We start from the raw sequence: 15,568 nt of genomic DNA on the forward strand, positions 1-15,568 counted from the left end.
ATCTATTCCGACTGTTTTGTTTTCAGTAAATTAGAAGATTTTGAACAAGGCAGCATCCTGCCGGAAATGGCCCCAATGAAAACGCTGTTTGTGGCTGAGACTTTTCAGCAGACAAACAGAAACTCCTTCCTCCTTACTCACTGTCTTTTCAATCCACAGGCAGACTTGGCAAACCAGTATATTAAAGCTGGGGTGAAGAATGCTGGCACTGTATTCCTTATGACTGACGCCCAGGTGGCCGACGAAAGGTTCTTAGTGCTGGTAAATGACTTGTTAGCTTCAGGTATGTATCCGATTGACGTGATCCCCATCTCCTTTCCCAGATCACCATGCACACAGGTGTGTCAGTGTTTGCAGCTGCTCCATAGAAGGGATCGGAGCGTTCGCTAAACATGATGGCTGCGTCTAGACTGGCATGATTTTGCGGAAATACTTTTAACGGAAAAGTTTTTCCGTTAAAAGTATTTCCGCAAAAGAGCGTCTAGATTGGCACAGATGCTTTTACGCAAAAAGTGCTTTTCCGCAAAAGCATCCGTGCCCAGTATAGACGCGCTTTTGCGCAAGGAAGCGCCGACGGCCATTTTAGCCATCGGGCTTTCTTGCACAAAAAATTAAGGTGCCTGTCTACACTGGCCCTCTTGCTCAAGAATACTTGTGCAAGAGGGCTTATCCCTGAGCGTGAATTCTTACATTAGAACGTCAGTGCTCTTGCACAAATTCAAGCGGCCAGTGTAGACAGCTGGCAAGTTTTTGCGCAAAAGCAATTGCTTTTGCGCAAAATCTTGCCCGTCTAGATGCACCCGATGAATAAGCAAAATACGTGGCAAAGTTTGTAAATGAAACCCAGGGAAAGAAGCAAGCGGTGCTCAGGCCAGCTAGTAGGTGTTGGCCTTCAGACGTCTGTGACCCAGTCCGTGAGTGTGCGCCCAATGTTCGTAGCTCTCGAATTCTACTCCCAAGTGTGAGGTCCCGGCCGGCCGTGTGGGGCAGCGTGCTGGGGGAGTGGGACGTCGGAAGAATGTTTCACAGAAGGAAGGTGTGACGTAGTGGGGGTACCTGGCTGGTTTCTATGCTGCTGGCTCTGGGGGAACCCCCACTGGCTGCCGTGGGTACCACGACCCAGCAAAACAGGATGAGTCACTATGCAAACCAGTGGCCAGACACCCCCCATGGAGAGGAACAAAGGAAGGTGGAATGCTGCCCTGGCTGGGGGGCAGGGCTGGAAGTTAGTTAGTTGGTTGCTGGCTGTCTGTGAGGATGGATGAGACAGCCTAGGGAGAGGAGCTGGAGTTTAGGGGCCCAGTCTCCCCCCAACTCAAGGGGGCCTGAGGCATCCTAGCCCAGCTCTGTGACCAGACTACATCTGTGCTGTGCTGTATCCTGGAGAGGCAATAAACTACCTCTATTCCACCGGCTGGGGCAGTCTGTTTGTGCCATTTCGGGGTGCAGGAGACGGGGGACCCCAACGCGCCGTCACAGAAGGGCAATGTCTGTCCCAAGGAGAGGCCGCTTAGCCCCATTAGTCCAACTAGAGAATTGGACGTTGCTGTTTTGCAGAGCGGGGTGACCTCAGCAAAGCCGTTGGACTGGCAGAGAGTGGATCATTCCAGCCATGTTCCGCTCTCCTTTGTTTTTCCAGATGCCTTTATGTGGCTGGGTTTTGTGTGCGTGGAGAATAGCCGTTCTTCCCGTGAATACCGGGGTTTGTGCGGGTCATACCACTTGCATATAAACTCCTTCTGGGGAGCTTAGCAGGGTGCAGAAATAACGTGGTGGACTTGGGTGACCATGACTAGTTAAGAACCGACGTGCTAAATCCGTGTTGCATTCATACCAAAGCGAGGAGTTTGTGATCAGCCCCCTGACTGAAATGTGTTCCCGGAAGGGGGGTTCAGACAGCCCGACAGCAGACGACTAGGTAGGTGCCAGAGACTGGGTGTGGCCAATTCCTAACCAGGAAGAAGGGGTTAATATGCTGGGTACATTTTGTGCCGTGTGTAGCTCCCCCGGCAGCCCTGCGTGCTGCCCTCCTGCGGGGACAGCAGGAGCCTCCCCAGCCCTAATTACCACGCTGGAGGCACCTGTCCGCGGGAGCAGGCCCGCTCCACACCTCAGTACAGTTCTGTTTCCCTTCCAGTCACCAGAGGGCTGCCCTTTGCTCTAATGAGACGGAGACGTGAGCCTTCTGACTCGGGTCGGTGCTCGCTGGCCAGTGAGGAGCTGGGTGGGTGGAGCAGCGGGCTCCTGAGCTCCTCTGGCTCCTTTGCAAGGTCCCATGAGACGAGATTCCCTTCTCCATCCGCCCCAGGCAGGGTGCAGGGGGCTCTCTCGAGGGCGGAGGCGGTGAGTGTACCAGTCTCCCTTCCCCCTTCGCTTTCCCATGGCTGATTCACCTTCCCCCGCTTGAAATATGGGCTGAAAAGTGGGGAGGGAGGGATGCCGCAGCTGCCCAGTGGCAGCACCTGGAAGGAGGAGGGAGGCCTGGTGCTTTCCTGCGTGTTCTCTGCCTCGTCCAAACGGAGCGTTCTTTGTCTTTCCAGTGGCGGGGTGTCTGTCTGCCTGCCTGTCCATCTGTCTGGGGACACATGAAAAATCTGCCTGCAGTGCTGGAGCTGGTTACCGCCGAGGGGGGCTGGGCTGGGCTGGGCGTGAGGGTCAGTCCCGGCTCAGGCAGGCCCCCAGCGCCAGCTCTGGTCACGCGGCCGTGCTAGAAATCGCGGTGGAGCTGCCTGAGCAGAGGGCGGAGCTAGCCGCCCAGGTAAGGGCCGGCTGGGGCGCTAGGGCCCTGCTCAGGTGGCTCGCCCGTGCTGGTGCCTGCAGTGCTCTGTTTCTCTCCCGAGCGCCGGTGAGGCGTGTCTCCAGCTCAGAGTGCACGTGCCCCTCCCCTGTGCGCGTGGCGGAGGGCCTGCGGCTCGTGACGGGAGAAGGCACCGGCCCCGTTTTGGTGGCATTAGGAGGTTTCCCCAGAGTTACCTCATCCGGCAGTGCGGGTGCAAGAGTCCCCCCCCCCCCCCCGGTGCTCAGAGCCAGGGAGGCCGTAACCGTAGGTAACTTGTAGCCGCTCAGTGGAAAAGGCTGTGTTCTGATTGCTTGACTTGTCTGCTTGTCTTGTGTGTTTATTTGTTGTAGTTACCTCAGCTCTGAACAAACTGGAGCATCATTTTGCTGGTTTCTGATCAGCAGCTGCCCCCTCAGTTGTTAATATGAAATAAAGCTCAGATCACCTCAGTCCAGACGGGGTCAGAAGGGGATAAATTGGAGCTGACGCGTCAGGGACTGCTCCAGTTCTGTTTGCATGCACAAACTGTTGGCAATTAACTGGCTGTACCGTTAGCTTCTAACCATAGTGATCTGTCGTTTATTTGAATACAGCCGCAGATGGGAGAGAGCTGCAGAACTTGCATTTGTAACAAATGATCATGAAAACTGAAATGATTCGTTTCTGTGTAAGGCGTACTGGGGATTAGATTTCCTGAAATCTAAATAGCAGAAGAAATCCGAGAGCAACGCAGCTGCTGTATCCGGATTCTGAGATTAGAAAGTGCTTTGAACTTCTGCTTGCTTTATGGGTGTGGGAAAGTTTGTATTAATCAATTGGAGGTAAATCAGCTGTCCTTGAGCAGCTGTGGCCTCCTCCGGATCATCTATCTGATGAGGGCGGCTCACTTGGATCTGTGCTCTGGAATGCATGAGCCTAGCCTAGAGGTTAGCTCTGCTCCACACACAACTTGTATCATCAAGGCAAAAATTCCAGTTTGCTCTTTCACTTCTAAAAATGTGACCCCCTTTTCCCAGGTGAAATCCCCGATCTTTTCCCTGATGATGAAGTTGAAAACATCATCCGCAGTGTGAGAAACGAAGTCAAAAGCCAAGGACTGGTGGACACCAGGGAAACCTGCTGGAAATTCTTCATAGAGCGCGTTCGACGGCAGCTAAAGGTAAGAGGCGGCCCAGGAGAATTCACGCCCAATTGGGATTCCATGGCCTGTGATATAAGCGAGTCCGGCTGGGTGATCTAATGATCCCGCCGGCCTTAAAGTCCACGAATACCTGAATTGTCTGCCACGCACCAAGCAGGAACAAACCTGAGACTGGCTCCTCCCTGCACCTTTCACACTAACATGAGGATTAGGAATTTCTCCCCAATATTTTTAACATATTGAACTGGCCAGAAGACAGTCAGAGTGTGTCTAGACTGGACTTTTGTCGACAAAACTAGACCTGCGACGACACTGCCGCTGAGTTCTGTCCACAGAACGTCAACAGAACTCGGCAGTTTTGTCGACGGTGGTAAACCTCATTCTACGAGGAATAACGCCTTTTGTGGACAGAGTGCTGTTATTGCATCGACACTGTCCTTTGCGTCTACACTGTCATGTCGACAAAGCGGCTGGCTTTCTCGCCAGAACTGGATGTCGTCTAGACGCTCTTTGTCAACAGTATCTGTCGACAGAAGCCTGTAGTCTAGACATACCCTCAGTGACTGACGTTTCCTTAAATACATTGTTTTACCATATTTCATTAAGCAGAATTCCTCATCCCCCACCCTCACCACCCCCAAATGGTGGTTTCCCCACAGACCTCTGCTAAGCTACCACAGACCTTTCCATGGTGAGCTGCTACTTTGGGATGTAGCCCTGGAGCCACATGGCTAAATCCTGGAATGCTGCTTGGAAAATCTAGCCCAAAGGCCCCATCTGACTGTCATGGAAGCTGGTAACTTGAGAACTCAATGTCAGAACTCCTCTCCTTTGATCTGGGCATGGTGAGGTGTAGCACCCAGATTAAAGGAGAGGAGTTTTGACATTCCCCCTCTACCATATTGCTTCTACCTATAGCACAACTTCTCAAATCGGGAAGGCCTATAAAGAAGGCCCCAATCTGATATAGGGGACGGGAAGGGGAGTATGAGGGTCGTTTTGAGATTCTTTGAAGTTTAATGTCCCTAGGTTTCTTGTTTGTCTGGATGTAGGATTGCACAGGTAAATGACATGATAGCAGGAGTCAGGCAAGTTCCTTTACCGTGTGCTGGCCAGCTGGATGTGAGGCCCATACAATAAATCCAGTCATCGCCCAACAGAAATCTTCTTTCGTTTTTTTTAATAATTTGTTTCCCTCCAACTCATTATCACTTGACATCTCAGATGCACCCGGGGTGCTGCTGTCCTGAGAAGCGAGTCTTTTCCCAGTCAGGATGAGCTACCCTGACGAGTAGGGTGGGGACTTTGCCTCGGCGTGCCACATGCCGCCTCATATGCGAGTGGACACGGCTCCGGAGACATCTGAAGAAGACCTGTTGGAAATGCGTCTACGTTGGGTTCTGGCTCATCGTATCCCAGGAAGAGCTGGGCCTAGAAATTGCAACTTTGCTGAAGCTAGCAGGTGATAAATCCGTTGGGAGCTCGGGGGCTCCTAGAACCTGCCGGGCACAGAGATGCCTCAGTGCTGCTGACACGCCGGCTATTTAAACTGTCTGCAGCGTGGAAAACCCAGCGAGAAGACTCGCCAAGGGTGGTCTCTAGAGCGCAGCGGCAGCAGGATGTTGACAGCGAGCACACACCCTGCACACGTTTCTGGCAGAGACTCACTTGGCGTGTGGAAGGGATGTGGAGCACGGACCGTGTCTTTTGCTGTGTGTTGGCACCACGCCCAACACCAGAACCCCCCCGCTTCAGCTGGGGCACAGCCCCTGTACATCACGCTGCTGCCGCCAGCCCCGGGAAGCAGCCGCCGAGCACCAGACAGACAACAGCCAGGCTAGAGCACAACAGCGTCCCTGCCCCGGTGCCCACGTGGCAGAGAGACAGGGCTGAGTATGGGAGCGTGGCCATAGTGTAGCACTGTGTTTGGGGAACTGGGCTCCCAGCTTGTCGATGGCAGCTGCGAGCGTGTGGCTAGATTGTTGGTTCAGGAGCAGGAAGGGATGTCGGGCCCCCGACAGGCGTAGCAGGAAGAGAACCTGAATTAGTCGATTTCACTAAATTTAACCTCCCCCGTCAGGGAGCGTCGCTAACTGCCAGGGCAGTCCTAGCTTGTGTGCATTGGGGCACGTCACTGCATCTCAGAGGCAGCGTCTTTGCCCAGCCGAGGGAGAATGGAAAGTGCCACCGGTCCCCGAGTGCGTCCGTTGTCAAGGGCGTACACGTGTGAGTCTCCTCGCAGAGTCTGCCCAGTGCGATCACTGTGCCTCGTCGACAGGAAACCTGGCCTGGCGCCCTCATCACAGGATCTCGTGGTCGTTGAGCGGTTCACTCAAGGGCTTCCCTGCCAGCCGTCTGCAGAGAGCGGGGGTGGCACCCAGAGGGAACACACACACAGCCAAATATCCATCAGCCTCTCCCCGCAAAGGGCAGCAGGAATCAGTGCTATTGCCCAGGGTCCCTCACTGGCCTGGTGTGCTGTGGGGAAGGGTACCCTCGAGTCCAAGCACAGCTGGGTTTTCCATGTGATTCTTTGAGACCTGGTTCCATCCGCCTTCTTTCTCCTCATTCGCACGCTAGGGAACAGCTCTTCTGCGGTCCCAGTTCAGTGCTGCTAGATTCGTTCCCGCGTTTCATACTGGAGAGCTGCGCTGTGTAATGCCCGGTACTCCGAGTGTCCCGGCGCCGATCGGCACAGGGGCTGGGTCTCGGCCGTAGAAGCAGACTGGAGGGGGGCAAACGTCCAGTTTGCCTAATAGAGTCGCAGAAGATTAGGGAGGGAAGAGACCTCAGGAGTCATGGAGTCCAACCCCTGCTGCAAGCAGGAGAAACCCCAACTCAATCAGCCCAGCCAGGGCTTGGTCAGCCAGGACTTCAACACCTCTAGGGATGAGACTCCCCCCCCCCCCAGGGAACCCTGCCCAGCGCTTCCCACCCGCCTAGCGAAAGAGTTTTTCCTTCTGTCCAACCTAGACCTGCCCCAGGGCAACTGGAGCCCATTGCCCCTTCCATCGCTCCACACCCAGAGCTCTGTCTCTACAGCCACTTCAAAGCACCTGTGTGCTGCCCGGCGGGGTGTAATGGGGCGCGGGCTGGGCGTGCAGCCGGCTGGTTCTGGAGCGTCTGTGGCCGGCGCATGCGTCAGTGGTGCGGGGTGGGTGTAGCGCAGGCGGAAGGCGGCTGTGCTGCTTTCCTCAGCATGTCCACAGGCACTGGCCAAAGAGCAGAGGCTCAAAGCTGGAGGCCGTTTGGGGCTTGGTTCCTGATCTCACTCCGAGCCCCAGAGCTGCAGCCCCCCCGCCTACTGCCTGCCCCCTCAGTGCTCCTCTCCTTCCCGCTCCGCAGGTCGCGCTCTGCTTCTCGCCCGTGGGCAGCCAGCTGAGAGTTCGCAGCAGGAAGTTCCCAGCGCTGGTGAACTGCACAGCCATAGACTGGTTCCACGAGTGGCCTCGAGAGGCCCTGGAGTCCGTGAGCCTGCGCTTCCTGCAAGAGAGCGAGAGCATTGAGGTGAGGCGCTCGCCGGGGAGCCCCGGCCCGTCAGCCGAGACCTTTCCAGCCCGAGTGCCCCAGCGCGCTACCAGGATCTTGTGAGCTAGACAAGCGGCAGCAGCCTCGGCTTCCTTAGCAGAAGGCTGCGTCCGAGCCTGCCTGCGTTCCTTTGAGCGAGGGCCGGGAGTCAGCACCCTGCTTCTGCAGCAGCCGCTAGTGCTCTGAGGGGTGCGCTCCGGCCGAGGCCCCAGGAATTCCCACTGGAGCCTCCCTCCCGCCTCCTTCTCTCTCTCTCTCTGTCTGTCTCTCTCACACACCCACACACACACACACACTCTCTCTCTCTCTCTCTCTCTCTGTCTCTCTCTCTCTCACACACACACACACACACACACACACACACACACCTGGCAGTGTAAATGGAGGGTTACAAATCAATGTGGACTGTAGCCAGAATGGGCTCCTCTTTGCTGACGTGCGTAGTATCACACACACACACGCACACACACACACGCTCCTCTCTGCTGACGCGTGTAGTATCTCTCTCTCTCTCACACACACACACACACACACACACACACACACACACACACACACGCATGCACCTGGCAGTATAAACGGAGGACTACAAATCAGTGTGGACTGTAGCCAGAACGGGCTCCTCTTTGCTGACGTGCGTAGTTATCCCAGAGAATCCGTTTCCTTCGGTGCATCTGTGTCTGGGAATCGCTGGGTATTCTCAAGAGCAAACCCATTTGGAACTCGGTTTGATGGCTCCTCAACCCGCACCCAGCAGCCCCATGGACACGGTCGTTTTGCTTTCCTGCACAGTAGTTAGCTGAGTCACAGTGTCCGCAGCATCTCGTTTGATGAGATGTATTTTTCTGTGCGTACAGAATTGTCCTTATTTAATTAGTCAAAGGCATCCCGGCGTCCACACACAGGCTGTACAAACTACTCCGCACAGTGTGCTCTAATGTGAGCACAAGTAGCAGCCACTGGAGAAGTGCTGGAGTCCATCAGTGAAGGGCCCAATGGTGCAGGGGCAGGCGATGATGAATAGGTTTCCTTGCTGAGAAAGCAAGTCCTGCGCTCTGGGTTGGGTAATTGGTTTGTTTAGACTAACGTAGCGTCTCTTTCCTTGTAGCTTCCGGTGAAAGACTCCATAAGCAAGTTCATGGCCTATGTCCACACAAGTGTCAATGAGATGTCCCGGTCCTACCTGAGCAATGAACGTCGCTATAACTACACCACCCCCAAGTCATTCCTCGAGCACATTAAACTCTATCAAACGTTGTTATTTAAAAAGAGCAAGGAGCTGACAGCAAAAATGGAGCGACTGGAGAACGGCCTGCAGAAACTCAGCAGTACCTCTGCCCAGGTGAGCGGCCCAGGCGCCCTTCTCTGGTCTGTGTGCTGATTGGGATAGTTGTTCCTCAGCTCGATGCACACTGCGTCCGTTTGGGAGAATAATGGTGGATTGAAAGGACGTGTGTGCGTGTGCGTGTGCGTCCCCTCGCACGCGTGCAAAGCCAGCTGCTGTGATTCCAAACTAATCACAGCACAAGCAGAGAACCAAGGGATCAGTTAGATAAGCAGGCTTATGTGATTATGGCAATTTCTGGCTACACATGCTATGGTATCTTTGCATTGTCTGACCAGAGCGAACAGGTCGGGGGAGCTGGGCTCTGTGATTTTGCAGCTGCTTACACCAGATCTGCTTCTGCACATCTGCAGCTACACGCTGTATCTTTTCACATTGCCAATGACGTGTGATAAACATGGGGAGCAATGGCATCGATTTCCCTTAGCATTCTGGAGACATGTCCACTCCGGACACATGGAGGTGCTTCTGTGACTCCCCCAGGCACCTGTTCCAGTGTCCCACTTCCTGCAGTTCGGAAGTGCGCCCCTTCTCTTTTCCAGCTACACATGCCCAGCTCCTTCAGCCTTCTCTCGCTTGGCTCGTGCGCCTTCCATTCCATCCCTCGGATCCTCTGTGGCTCCCTCGGGAGCCTTTCAGAGCATCAGAGACCTTTGGGGTCGGACGAGACCTCGGGAGATTCATCTAGTCACTTGTTTGCTGGCTGCTTGACCAGTTGTGTGTCCACTTCCTGGGAGTTTCACAAGCCTGCGCTGTGCGATTGTCGTGTGGGACTGTGTCACAAGCCTGGCTGGAGCCCAGGTATCCAACGTGCCTCCCATGTCCCAGGTACTAACCAATCAGCAACGGGGCACTCCACCCCAAGCGGAACAGAGAACAAGGGGGAAAGCGGGAGACTGAGCAAACCCTGCTCGGGAGCGGCGCTTCGACTGCTCCGCCTGAATGGGCCGGGCGACACCGGCAGCGGAAGCTTTCTCTGGTGCCCAGTGGCGGCTGGAGACCGTGGCCGTGTCTGCAGCAGCGGGCTCGGTAGTGCTGCAGACCCGTCCCTGCGAAGGAAGTCAGAGGGACTCAGCTCCTTTCTACATGGGGCCCCAGGTGTAGTTTGCTCAGTTTGGGGCAGAAGTATCTTCTGTAATCCCCGTCCTGCAGCGTGTGTGGCAGTGAGAGGTGGAGAAGATGGCTCGTCTGCGTCTTTCCTACTGGCTGCTAATTCTATTAATACAAACCCCGACGCCCTGCTTCTAGGGATGGATTCCTAGGTGGGCCGTGAGCGCTAATTTATGAGCCATATCGGAGTGTCCCAGGGGCCTGGGGCATGGAGCTTTTACTGCTCAGAATGGTCTCCTGCCTTTGCTTCCCCTTGGGGTTTTCCAAGGTGCTAGGCTAGGCTCTCATTTAGCTGGAAGCTGGTTTCACCCAGGAGTACAATTGAAGCCAGTGGCGAGTGTTCATAGAGTTGATTGACATTATGGCCACAGTTTTCAAACCTGGATGCACAAAATTCAGCACCTGGCTCTCACTGTCCTAATTTCCAGAGGTGCTGAGCAGCCACAGCGGCCGCTGACCTCGGAACAGGCCCTGGACGCTTCCTGGCCACAATCCACGCGCTCCTTTGGATCCTGAGCCTGGACCACCAGCCTCACCTCCCTGAGAATGGCCCCAGTGCCGCTGGGCAGAGTGGATACTGGCCGTTGTCCCACTCATGTGCTTTTTACGTGGGATCTTGCAGCCTTTTCTCCACCGGGAAAGCAATGTTGGCATCTCGGTAGGGAACAGGCTGCCCCTCCAGGCCACGAGCAACGGGCCTTGTGACACCGAGTGCCCCTCTCCTGCAGCCAGGTGGCATAGGGGAGAGAATGCTTTGGGCAGCTGCCTCGCACCTCCCAAAACGGCCACCTACCCCACTGCTGTATCCAGAGGTGAGGGACCACATCCCGACCGTTTCTCCTCCACAGGCAGAGGCGGGAATTGAACCTTGGTCTCTCCTGTGCCAGGCGGGAGCTCTAACTACTTGGCTAAAAGTTACCCACTGGTCACCCTGCTTCCCGGAGCTGGTTTGGACTGAGACACAGCTGGAGCCCGAGCCATGCACCCGCCCGAAAGCAGAAATGTCAGTGCCAAGAACTTTTACCCTGAAGACAGAGGTGCCGAGCGGCTGTAGATTCCTGCAGGGAGGCAGCTGCTGAGCGGATGTTTTTGTGGACCATAGTGGTGCCTAAAACTGGCTCTTCGGTGCCTAAGTCCCTCTGTGGATCTAGGTCTCCCTTTGCCAGCGTAGTTCTCACTGCTGCTGGAGCCTGGAGGTTGATGGCGAGTGGACTGTCGGGACTGAATACACAGGGGAACCTTAGGACACCGACTTTCCCTGGGCACTTGCCATTTTTTCTCACTGTGTTTGCTGAATTGGCCAGTCGAGTCTCGAAATCATTTTTTTCCTTTTTTGGGGATTCGGAAATCTTCAGTCTTGATTAGTTTCTGCTTTAAGTAGCTGCCTCTCATTAGCTTCTGTACTAACCAAAACTTCCGACAATGGCTGTCCTCTGTTCTAGGCAAGTAAGAGGCTGGCTCCTGGGGAGTAGGATCTTGAAACCGGAGAAGTCTGCTGGCTGAGTATCTTATTTGTCAGAGCTATGCTCAATGAGAGAGGTCTGCTCAAAGCCTTGTTGCTGAATTAACTTTTCATATGACTTTTGTTAAAATTGCCTTGTTGAATTCTAGATCCAGGCCTCACCTGCTGTACCAGTTAATTGCTGACCTTTGGGATGCGGTGTTTGTGTTCTTGCAGCACAGCATGGGCCAGCCGATTACATGGGCCTGCTGGGAGCCTGCCCTCCAGCTTTTCTGTTATTTAATAACTTTTCTTGCCGCATTCCTGATCAGAGTCAAGCCTTTCCTCTCTCCCTGCTGGAGTGACAGCGTGTTGCCCGTCGATGTCCGGCTCGCTTTGTTCTTTTCCTTTCTCTTCCACAGGAGAAGTTGCTTCTCTGCCTCCCCACGCTTCTCCCGGAAGCTCTCCCTTTCTTAGCCCAGCTGGCGATGCCACGCCGAGTTGCTCTTGGCTGAGACTCTCATTCTCTGTGCTGAGCCACCCTTGGGTCTTGTTGCTAGCACCTTGCTCTAATTCCGGTCTGTCTTGAGACCATAACGAGGGAAGGAGCATGCGGAAACGGTCTTATTTCCTAGGGTTGTTCACATACGGTGATTTATTGACACCTCGTTTCTTCTCTGTCATGGCCTTCGAGGGACGTTCTCTCCTTTCTGGTCGTTTCCTGCCCCGTTGCCTTTTTCTAGTGAAAATCAATCGTACGCTGGCATCGGTGCTGTCAGACACGTGAAGGGTTAATGCTGGAGGTCTCACCCCCCGAGGCGGTGCTGACCCTACTGGGTCACTTCAGCCTCACAACACAAGAGTCAGGTGAGTTGCTTCCAGCCAGGCAGGGCAGTGGAGAAGTGGTTCTTTGCATAGATGCAGCCGTGCGCTGCATGCGGGTGCACACGCCCCGTGCACTGAAGGTGCATGGCTTTTCCTAGCCGTACCCGCCGGGGCGGGGCTTGCGCTCTGGGGCCCTGGCCCTGCACCGGCCGTCCGAGGGCAGGTCTGCCTCAACCCCTCTCTGCTCCTCCTTGCTGCTGGCTGCTGGGGCCTGAGCTCTGCGTTTTCTGAGAGTGTCCTCGGTTCCTGGAGACCGTGGGGGTCTTTTGGCACTTGGGCTGGGTTGAGTCCATCTAAGCTCTTCCTGCTACTGCGCCGAGACCAGCGACAGCTTTCACCGTCGACTCCATTTCCGGCTGGGGTCCTCCATGGAGTCTGGCGTCTGGCCAGCGTTGCCTTGAGGCTGCCGGTGTATCTGATGGCTCCAGACCCGTTGGGCGTCTCAGTTCCTGGTTCTCTTCTAGTTCAGGAGTTTCCTCGTGTCCTGGTTTCTGCCGCTTCATCCTCCCTTGTGCCCTTGGCACCTTCTGACTGGGCTGCAGAGCTGTTGGGCTGATTATCATGGCAGCTCACAGCACCCATCTCTCGGGTGGTGGAGCCCAGGCTGATGCCAGGCCTGGCAGCGAGGGACTCCACGCTGATCCATCCCTTGGCACTGCCGTTGCCCTGGCAGCCGGCCAGCTCAGTACTGCTCTGGGTCTGGGTGCCAGCATCTCCTCTGAGACTGGGGTGGCATGTGTCGTGCTTGGCACCCCCTGTGCCAATTCCCCATGCCGCCTTGGCGCCGAGGCCACCCCCGCGTTGGACTTTGGATGAGTCCGATTGCGTGTTCGCCCCCTCGTCACCAGACACTTTCTGGGCCTCCTGCAGAGCCAGCTCAGGGTCGTCGTCTCCCTTGTTGTCTCCTGATGGGCAGCAGAGACCATGGTCCAGTCACGACCGGTTCTGAGGGCAGCGCTGTCCCTGCAGGCCCATTTCCCCAGGGCCTCCTGGGGATGCTCTTTGGTCTGCGAGGTCCCATTTCTTGACCCTCTCCAGAGCAAGATGGCTGGTCCTGTTGGTGGCTCTCGTTCCTGAGCAGCCTCCGCTACAAGCCAATGCTGCGTCTGTTCCCTCTGGGCCCCCAGGGCTCCCCCGACAGGATCTCGTGGTTCAAGAACAGGACCCAGGCCGGCCAAAGAGCCTCTTCATCGACTCCAGCCACTCTCCGGGCATGCGGGGCTGCCCCTCTCCCGCGGTGCCGGAGCGCGCTAAGCCACATCGGCGCCAGCGTACCTGGGCCTCCGCTGCCATCAGGCATCCAGGCTGACCTGCTGCAGGAGAATATGCAACCCTCCAGGGCTTCCTCCAGCCTCGGTGGCGCTCTCCATGGACGAGGCTGTCTGGGAGCCTGCGGAGGCCTCCGGACGTTCCTGCTTCGTTGGCTCCCATGGCAAAGCTTGCAGTGCAGTGGCCATTCACCCACAGGCAGGCGCTGGGGGCTTTGCTCCCACCTCGCCCCTATCTCCTGGGGTTCCTGCAGTGAATGACGACACAGCAGGGAAGGCCCACAAGGCCTCCGGCCAGTGGTGAGTCTGGGTGCGCCTGGTCATCTGCGGTGCCAGTGAACAGCCCCCCACGACCCCTGCGGTGCCCTCTGCTGCCCTCCCTGCAAAGCCCCCCAGCGCGACAGCCCCCGCCTGCCCAGCTCCCAGCCCCCTCCTCGTTCCCAGGGCAGCCACCAGCCCCAGACGGGTCCAGCGCCATCATAGAACCATAGGGCTGGAAGAGACCTCAGGAGTCATCGAGTCCAGCCCCCTGCCCAAGGCAGGACCGACCCAACTCAATCAGCCCAGCCAGGGCTTTGTCAAGCTGAGACTTAAACACTCTAGGGATGGAGACTCCACCTCCTCCCTAGGGAACCCAGCCCAGCGCTTCCCCACCCGCCTAGGGAAAGAGTTTTTGCTAATATCCAACCTGGACCTCTCCCGCCACAACGTGAGCCCATTGCTCCTTGTTCTGCATCTGTCACTACTGAGAGCAGCCTCTCGCCAGCCTCTTTGGAACCTCCCTTCAGGACGTTGAAGGCTGCTCTCAAATACCCCTCCCCGGGCGATTCCTCCCTGGCCGCTGCTCCTCCTGGGCGGGGCCTCGCCTGGGCGGCCGCTCTGCCCCTCCAGGGCTGTGGGCAGGTTCTCGGCTGCTTCACTCGGGGGGTATGTCTACACTACAAAGTTAATTCGAACTAACAGATGTTCGTTCAAATTAACTTTGCTAGGCGCTACACATGCAAACCGCTAGTTAGAACTTAATTCGAACTAGCGGAACGCTTAATTGGAACTAGGTAAACCTCATTCTACGAGGACTAAGCCTAGTTCGAATTAAGTAGTTCGAATTAAGGGCTGTGTAGCCACTTAATTCGAACTAGTGGGAGGCTAGCCTTCCCCAGCTTGCCCTGGTGGCCACTCTGGGCACCACCAGGGAAACTCGTCTGCCCCCCTCCCGGCCCCGGAGCCCTTAAAGGGGCACAGGCTGGCTACGGTGCCCGTGCCAGTTGCAAGCCTGCCAGCACCCAGCCAGCAGACCCTGCACCTGGCACGGCTAGAGCCGGCCACCCGCTGCCACCCAGCCCTCCGCCTCTTCCCGGGACCAGGCTGGGAGCTCCCGGGATCCTGCCCAGGTCCACAAGAGGCGGGCGCCCACCTGGTCTAGTGCAGACATTGTGGACCTCATCCATGACCTCCACATTAGGCACAGAAAAGTGGCCGTCTAGGGCAGGATAGCTGCCAGCCTGGCCACCCAGGAACAGGTTTGCATGAAAATCCTGGTGGTCCACTGAGACCCCCGACCCTGAGCTTAGAATGGCCGTCCTGGGTCAGACCAAAGGTCCATCTAGCCGAGTAGCCTGTCTGCTGACAGCGGCCAACACTAGGGACCCTGGAGGGGATGGACTGAAGACAATGACCAAGCCATTTGTCTCGTGCCATCCATCTCCAGCCTTCCACAAACAGAGGCCAGGGACACCATTTCTACCCCCTGGCTAATAGCACTCCATGGACCCAACCTCCATGAATTTATCTCACGTCTCTTTAAACTCTGTTCTAGTTCTAGCCTTCACAGCATCCTGCAGCAAGGAGTTCCACAGGTTGTCTATGTGCTTTGTGAAGAAGAACTTTCTGTTATTAGTTTGAAGCCTGCTACCTATTCATTTCATTTGGTGTCCTCTAGTCCTTCTATTATGGGAACTAATGAAGAACTTTTCTTTATGCACCCTCTCCACACCACTCATGCTTTTATAGACCTCTATCATATCCCCCCTCAGTCTCCTCTTTTCTAAGCTGAAAAGTCCCAGTCTCTTTA

The 15,568-nt window shown here is 55.9% G+C and overlaps 1 protein-coding gene across 2 annotated transcripts in view; it reads left to right on the forward strand.

Moving 5' to 3' along the window:
* The window catches only part of DNAH9 (dynein axonemal heavy chain 9), a 251,994-nt gene that overhangs the window by 121,252 nt on the left and 115,174 nt on the right, over positions 1 to 15,568 (forward strand). For both annotated transcript variants that reach the window (XM_075903450.1, XM_075903451.1), the window contains 4 exons: positions 160 to 283; positions 3,796 to 3,938; positions 7,266 to 7,427; positions 8,557 to 8,790. In XM_075903450.1, the coding sequence (XP_075759565.1) occupies positions 160 to 283; positions 3,796 to 3,938; positions 7,266 to 7,427; positions 8,557 to 8,790 (663 nt within the window). The remainder of the gene's footprint in view (positions 1 to 159; positions 284 to 3,795; positions 3,939 to 7,265; positions 7,428 to 8,556; positions 8,791 to 15,568) is intronic.

Source organism: Pelodiscus sinensis, chromosome 20, assembly GCF_049634645.1.
Source record: "Pelodiscus sinensis isolate JC-2024 chromosome 20, ASM4963464v1, whole genome shotgun sequence".
NCBI classification, from domain to species: Eukaryota; Metazoa; Chordata; order Testudines; family Trionychidae; genus Pelodiscus; species Pelodiscus sinensis.